Here is an 8035-nt window from a genome sequence, read left to right as displayed (position 1 = left end):
AACGATGAAAAAATAATTGATGGTTTGGTTTTACCAGGTGAAACTATAATAAATGGTTTGGATTAATGCTAAATGAGGACAGACAGAGAAAGAGAGAGAGCAACAGAGAGCAAATCCAAAATTCTTTGTCTTAGAAACTTGTAGTCTAAAACCAACAGCCTGATGATTCCCGGAAATCAAATGAAAAGACCAAGAATTATTTTGATGTTCCCAATTATGTGTAACAACCTGCCTGCCAGTTTCCCTGCAGCTTTTACACACTACTGTCAGTTCAGTAATAACATGTACACTAAGATTAATATATTCTGCATTTTGTCTTTGTCTGACAGTGTATGTAACAGCACACAGCTGTTCCAAGTTACAGTGTAGTGACAACTCTGAAAAGCATTGTAGCCACCTAGTGATTAAATGTAAAACAGCAGCTTGTCATCCAATGTTGCAAGTAAGATGTTGATGGAGCGTGAAATTGTAAAACAAACGGAAGGATCAGTGAGCTAGATCTTATTCGGAGAAAAATAATCTTTATCCCCAGCAGGAGGCCAGAATAGAGCTTCTTTCTTTGAAGCAGAGGCAAAGAATCAAGATAAATCTGAACAAATCTTAGCATAAAAAGGTCCCGTTTTATGAAGGCTTTATATACCCAGTTGCCAGTTTACTAGGTACACCTGGCTAAAACTAATGCAGCCTAATACATGCCGCCTGCAACAAATCTGATCTTAACGAGGCTTATAATGTTCCGTTTTTGTTGAAACTGTTTTAGAGAGGTGTTGATTCAACTGTATGATCATTTTGAAGGATATACTGTATTTTGTGGTGCTATTGTACTGTATTGCATTTGCAGAGGGGTTGTTATTTAGCCTTCCCTCACTGATATAAATGGGGTGCACAGAATAATATAAACACTTGTGTACACACGCATTTCAAAGACGTTTCATATTCAAATCTCCATGTAAAAAGATAAGGTAGATTATTACTTTATTGATAATATTTTGTGTTATACAGTATATATACCTGCTCACATATCACAGACAACAACTACTTGATGTACACCTCCACTGATACAGTATATATGAAATTGCTACATCCCCATTTTTATAGTACAGTTGATCTGATGTAAAGACAGAACATTATATAACAGCCAACTTGATATCGTAGTTACAGTATGACAAAAAAGGCAAAGCATTAAATGAACATAGCACATTTTGGCAAATTGAGAAAGCTGTAACATAGTCATAATTTGGAAAATAAATAATGATCCTCATTGACATTCATAACAATTTGCAAAAACACTTATTTCCAACTGAATGAACCTGATGAACTCAGAAAATATCCTTACAGTAAGATTTATCATCTAATAGGAGTAATAATGGAATTTGATCCAAAGTAAACCGTTTTAAATCTGTCTCATGAAGGTCATTATTTTGAAACCCACCGGTGTGGATAAAAGGCTGTTTGTACAGTGCTCAGTAAGCTGCATTAACAAGAAAGGGAAAAAAAGGAACCAGTCCGATGTCAGTGATCAGACCCGATGCCATGGAAACTGACATGCATGGAAAACATGTTTAAACTCACACCTCTGATGAATGTGTGTTTAGAGGTCAGTTGTGAGAGGCCCTTTACTCTGGATGTTCCTCATGATGGACTGGACCACCTCTGATGTGGTGCCCTGACCCCCGATATCGGCTGTGTGCAACTGCAAAGAAAACAAAAAAAAACAGGACCCAAAATGTATTTTAGTTAAAAAGGACCAAATGACAGAAAAATGTAAAGTCTAATTGTATTTGTATGAGTGCTTTATGTATTTGATTAATAATCTGTATGCACTTAATAAAACCGTTTCCCACGCTGCAAAAATAAATACATATTGCATATCTTTTAAAAATCCTGCCAAAATAACAAACAGTCTACCTTGGATGATAAGCAGATCAGGTTTTTACATAAGCTCAAGGATGGTAATTAATGTTACTGCCACACAATGTAAAGTCAGATATCGTACATTGTAGCATTTCATAAGAGCTTTGTGAAATTGACAGGGCACGATGCTGCTTTGTGTGAATGTTATGTGATGCCCACCAGGAAACATGCCAGACCTGCCACCAGGGCTTCTAAACCTCTGACATGCAACAATGGCCTGTTAACCCTATATTCCACTCCCCCAGGTGCGTCTACGATGTGTTCCAGCGGGTTAGACGGCCACCACCAGCAATCGCGGCCACTCAAGACTTGTGATTCCACCAGCCACGACACAGTACGTCACAGCAGCGTCTCTCAGCTCTACCAGGTCTTTTATTTTATTTTGACGGGACCGCAGGGCATTCAACAGGCCGGGCAGGGAATGAAAGGGCTAGAGCATCCAGTCAATTTTCAAAATAAACACCATGTGGAAACTTCCAAATCGTATATCACATCGCTTCACTATTTTAACAACTAAAACACAGCCCCAAATCTTTGATCCATGTAATTCATAACTGGTACCCTGGAAATCCAGAGTTCTCGTGAGATTTGCTCAGTGAGTTACTCTGGCGTTGAGTAATGCTGCTCATTAACTATACCCTTGTAGCCGAGCTGCACCAATCACATCGGTGTATCTGATATAGGCGGGCCAGAGCTGAGTTAAACAGATGATGGTAGTTCAATCTACCAGTTAGCTCTGCTGGTAGCTAAGCGTATGGGGCTCTGGATACGTCACCCCATGTGTTGTCGTGATTGGTCGTAATGTTATCCAATTGCGTGCAGTGAGATTTTCAAATGCACGCTTAGTACCGCCCCTCGAGATGGCCGGCTTTCATTACTTGATGCCAGACCCTTAATCCTTTCACATTTTGGATCCCCAGGCTAATAATTGGACTGTACTAAAATAACTAAATAACTGAATTAAACTTTCCATAACTGGACTAAATGGAAGAAACCATTTAACTATGGCGGCTTAGTGGTCGCGAAACAGGTGAGGGGAGAGGCCTGTCAGTGAAGGAAGACTTACCCTGGTTTCATTCATGGTGGTGAGGATTGCATTTCGGATCATACTCGCATATTCGTAAAGTCTGTAGATATTCAAAATAAAGAATGATTTATTTACTGGTACCACAGTGACAGAATTAGAACTCAAATGAAACAGGAAGGTATGTACTGAAAGTATTTTGTCTGGAAAAGCTTACTTAAGGTGGTCCAGCATCATACAGCCAGCTAGCAGCATGGCAGTAGGGTTAGCAATGTTCCTTCCAGCAATACTCTTTCCTGTGTTCCTTGTAGCCTAAGAGAACCAGAAAAATAAAGTAATAATGTATAATAAAAAATCTGAATCCTGAAATATCAAGAAAGACATGATTCATGTACTTTTCATTCTATAAAACAGAGGGGACAGCATGAACTGCAGAACACTCACCGTCTCAAAGACAGCATAGTCGCGGCCAAAGTTAGCCCCAGGCACGAGGCCAGGCCCTCCCACCAGGCCGGCACACACGTTGCTCACCACATTCCCATACAGATTGGGCATTACCATCACATCAAACTGATGTGGCTTGGACACCAGCTAAAAACACAGACCAGCAAAGTGGTTAGTGAATAATAGAGATATATCACCATTGAGAAACTTTTCCAAAACTCAGAGGTGTGTCACTTAATCTTCTATCACCTGCATGGTGGTGTTGTCCACAATCATGCTGTCAAATGTGATGTCCGGGTAACCAGAGGCCACTTCTCTGCAACACTGCAAGAACAAACCATCGCCGAGCTTCCTGTTGGAGCAGTAAGGCCAAACTCAACATTTTCAGCACTAAGAAACTCAATATAATGTAAGACTCAGGTGACCAGACAGGTCCGGCAAGATACAATGGTCTCAGAGTAACTCACATGATGTTAGCCTTGTGTACAGCAGTGACCCTACTACGACCTTTCTCCCTGGCCAGTCGGAAGGCATAATCAGCAATCCTGAGGGAATTGTTCCTGGTGATGATCTTGAGGCACTCCACTACCCCTGATACACTCTAAAATAAGACAAATGCTGTACTTTTAATAGTATATTGGTGGTAGCTCACTCCAATTTCAAAAGGAAGAGAAGATGGTGGGAGAGAAAGACAGACACAGAGAAGAAAGACGTCTGAAGGAGGGAGTCTATGCGTGTGTTTCAGCAGACAGAATTAATTGTTTCTGTTCTGTCTTACCTCGTGCTCTAGACTGCTGTACTCTCCCTCTGTGTTCTCCCTGATGATCATGATGTCAATGTTCTTGTGGCGAGTCTGGACTCCAGGGAGCGACTGGCAGTGCATCACATTGGCATACAGGTCTAAACTTGTGCTGTTGGAACAAATTATGAAAAGAATGCTAGCCATCTGACAAAAGGAGCCCATATCAACTGAATAGTTCATTAAAACTCTTACCGAAGGAGATTATTTCTTGATTTGACAGATGGCGCCATCGTGTGGTTGGTTTCTATGTTACCTATCAGAAGAATCACAAAAGTCACAGTGTCACACTTGGTCATGGTCTTATTATAAACTACATGATTCTCACAGCAGCGCTTTGTTTTCACGCTCTGCTTTTGACACAGAAACAAAGGGGGTCTGCTTACCTTTGAGGGCAACTCCATTACGGCGAATGGCAGTGATGGCATTGTTGATATCATCCTCACTCTCCAAAGCAGAGTTGACATGCACCACCTCAAAGTCCACCGGGACACAGCTGAACCTACAGCATGAGTACAAACCACATGGTGAGGCAATCCTTACTGGCCTGTGGTCAACACTTTGAACAGGTTTTAGTTTAAATCTTACCAACCTGAAAACCTCTTTGACATGATTGAGCAGCTCTGGACCAATTCCATCTCCAGGTATGAGGGTCACAGTGTGTCTGCCTCCATACTTTGCAGGAGGGGGCTGTAACGGTGGCATTTCATACGTTATTAACTGCATTGAACTGAAAGTACAACACTGGTGGTTTTGCACATTTTAACCCAACTACAATTTACTTATGCCTATTAGTTGTTACTGGCGTGTTACCATGTTACGGCATATTTATTTAAGAGGGATTTCCAACCTTCTACTTTAAAACTAATGCCAGTACAATATGAACATCACCATCAAAAAAGATCATCCATCCCAGTAAACACAGTCGGTTGATGGTTGTGTGAAAGCTATCTCAATATCTATACATCCCTCAATTCCCACACACACCACACCACACACACACACCACACACACCACACACACACACACACACACACACACACACACACACACACACACACACACACACCCACACACACACACACACACACACACACACACACACACACACACACACACACACACCACACACACACACACACACACACACACACACGCTATTTAAATTGTAGATCATCACTGAAGGGATCAAAACATGAATGAACACATGTGGAATTATGTACTTATCAAAAAAAGTGTGAAATAACTGAAAACATGTCTTATATTTCAGTTTCTTTAAAAGTAACCACCCTTTGCTTTTTTGATAGTGCTGCAAACCCTGGTGTTCTCTCAATGAGCTTCATGAGGTAATCACTGAAATGGTTTCCACTTCACAGGTTGCCTTGTCAGGGTTAATTAGTGGAATTTATTTCCTTATTATGAGTTGGGACCATCAGTTGTGTTGTACAGAAGTCAGGTTGATACACAGCCGACAGCCCTTTTGGACAACTTCTAGAGTTCATATTCTGGGAAAAAAAAAAAGAAGGAAAAGAAAAAAAAAAAAAAAAAAAAGAAAAAATCAGTCAAAAAAAAAAACAAACCAATCAGCTAAGTAAAGAGAAACGAGTGTCCATCAATACTTTAAGAAATAACGGACAGTCAGTCCGAAAAATTGCGAAAACTTTGAATTTGTCCCCAAGTGCAGTCACAAAAACCATCAAGGGCTACAACAAAACTGGCTCACATGACGCTACGCCAACTGGGTCCCAATGAGGACTTTCCCCCGGAAAGGAAACCAGAGTCCTATTCCACTGGCTAATGTCCATTCCTTGTGTTTCTTGGCCAAACAATCTCTTCTGCTTGTTGCCTCTCCTTAGCAGTGTTTCCTATCGCTATTTGACCATAAATGCCTGATTGTGCAATCTCCTCTAAACATTTGTTCTAGAGATGTGTCTGCTGCTGAACTCTGTGGTGCTCTAATCTGAGCTGCTGTTAACTTGCGATTCTGACTGGGTGACTAGGATGAACTTATCCTCAGCAGCAGAGGTGACTCTTGGTCTTCCTTTCCTGGGCGGCCTCATGTGAGCCAGTTTTGTTGTAGCCCTTGATGGTTTTTGTGACTGCCACTTGGGGACAAATTCAAGTTTTGCAATTTTCGGACGACTGCCGTTATTCTTAAAGTATGGATGGACACTCGTTTCTCTTACTTAGCTGATTGGTTTGCCATAATTGAACCTAGAAGTTGTCCAGGGCTGTCGGCTGTGTATCAACCTGACTTCTGTACAACACAACTGATGGTCCCAACTCCATTAATAAGGAAATAAATTCCACAATTAACCCTGACAAGGCACACCTGTGAAGTGGAAACCTTTTCAGGTGATTACTCTTGAAGCTCATTGAGAAACCCAAGGGTTTGCAGCACTATCAAAAAAGCAAAGGGGGTTACTTAAGAAACTAGAATATAAGACATGTTTTCAGTTATTTACACACTTTTGTTAAATACATAATTCCATCGTTTTTGATTCATGTTTGATGCCTTCGTAATCTACATATTAAATAGTCATGGAAACTCATTATGAAAAGGTGTGGTCCAAACTTTTGGCCTGTACTGTGTGTGTGGGTATATATTATTATATAATACATATATATATATATTAATATATATATATATTATAATATATACTATATATATATATAATGTATTTATTTACTTACTAGAGGAATTAATGTTCCTCTGGAAATGTTACCCTAATGCTAGGCTTATTTATCAAACCTTTATTACACGCGAACTTTTTGGGGGGGGGGGGGGGTTTTACAACCCATAGCACAATTAATCTCTATAAGCGATGTCTACCTCTAAATATATTTATATTTTCAGTATGTTTTGATATGGCCTCTGAAAGAGGGAACATGTTCCCGACCACTGTCAGCTGCAGTGTCTTTGTACATTATACAACTGCTGTTCTTAAACCTTTGTTAATTCTCCATTGACCTCTAGCCTCTCTTCAGTCCTATTAATCCAAAGAACACCATTTTAGTTTTTCTAACAGAAATGACCCGAATAACTGTTACCCACAGATATTTATTCGGATCCTAGGGCGCGCACTGATTTAACACATGAGACTCCGGATGTAATCTTAGCCTGCTTCTGGATAAGGCTAGCAACAAGAATAAATCTCCATGGTACTTGGCTGGGTTATTTCAATCCTACTTTTTTCATCACCAAGTCAAAGCTAAGTTTCATCTCAGGTGGACTTAATATCCCGGCTTATCCCTTAATCCGGTTCATGCACAGGCCCTATTTGTTGTTGAAATACCACGTAACATATCGACTTTACACAGTAGGCTATAACCTATCATGATTTCAAGATCCAGAGCATCAACATCTGAGCTCTTCTCTTCTGCTACAAACACACACTTACGGTGTAACATCTGCTCCTGCAACAGGACTGTCATAACTTTGGGTGGGGGAGAAGAGCATTTTACGTTCATAGCTAATATAGGCAACGCTGCACAGGCGTGATGCAACGTTACAAGCTAAAGCGGCATATTATTCAATTCAAAGTGGATTTCTTGTTACTTTTCACTAGAGCTATTGTCATAATCTCAATCCTTGAAAACTTAACGTGAGGCAGAAGGGCGTGTGTATTCTTGCGTACCCCAGTGTGTGCAATACAAACCAAGTCCACGGGACTGTGCTAGAAGGCATCGCTAGGAAGATTGTTGGAATAAAAACCGATATTTAACTGTTATTTACCTTTGAGTAATGATTGGCGATATCGTAAGAATGCAGGCACCACAGCACAAAATTCGAATGGAAATAGACAAAAACATGTTTAGGCTTTTTCACAGAGGGGCAGCTAGCCAATCAGGAC

General features: G+C 40.5%; 1 protein-coding gene and 1 long non-coding RNA gene across 3 annotated transcripts in view; one reads left to right on the top strand and one right to left on the bottom strand.

Moving 5' to 3' along the window:
* Positions 1–958: 958 nt before the first annotated feature.
* idh3g (isocitrate dehydrogenase (NAD(+)) 3 non-catalytic subunit gamma) overlaps positions 959–8035 on the bottom strand; it is a 16109-nt gene continuing 9032 nt past the window's right edge. For both annotated transcript variants that reach the window (XM_032521071.1, XM_032521072.1), the window contains 10 exons: positions 4774–4871; positions 4568–4683; positions 4377–4437; positions 4161–4293; positions 3850–3983; positions 3632–3734; positions 3383–3529; positions 3156–3250; positions 2981–3041; positions 959–1693 (listed from right to left, as the gene is read on the bottom strand). In XM_032521071.1, the coding sequence (XP_032376962.1) occupies positions 1592–1693; positions 2981–3041; positions 3156–3250; positions 3383–3529; positions 3632–3734; positions 3850–3983; positions 4161–4293; positions 4377–4437; positions 4568–4683; positions 4774–4871 (1050 nt within the window). In that variant the 3' untranslated portion in view covers positions 959–1591. The remainder of the gene's footprint in view (positions 1694–2980; positions 3042–3155; positions 3251–3382; positions 3530–3631; positions 3735–3849; positions 3984–4160; positions 4294–4376; positions 4438–4567; positions 4684–4773; positions 4872–8035) is intronic.
* Positions 2301–8035, top strand: part of LOC116692632 (uncharacterized) — a 10017-nt gene continuing 4282 nt past the window's right edge. Inside the window, exons 1-2 of the long non-coding RNA XR_004332742.1 lie at positions 2301–2471; positions 7608–7611. This is a non-coding gene — a long non-coding RNA (uncharacterized LOC116692632). The remainder of the gene's footprint in view (positions 2472–7607; positions 7612–8035) is intronic.

This window comes from Etheostoma spectabile, chromosome 7 (assembly GCF_008692095.1).
Source record: "Etheostoma spectabile isolate EspeVRDwgs_2016 chromosome 7, UIUC_Espe_1.0, whole genome shotgun sequence".
NCBI classification, from domain to species: Eukaryota; Metazoa; Chordata; class Actinopteri; order Perciformes; family Percidae; genus Etheostoma; species Etheostoma spectabile.
Note: the sequence above shows the minus strand (reverse complement) of the source record. Positions and strands in the feature narration are given on the sequence as shown.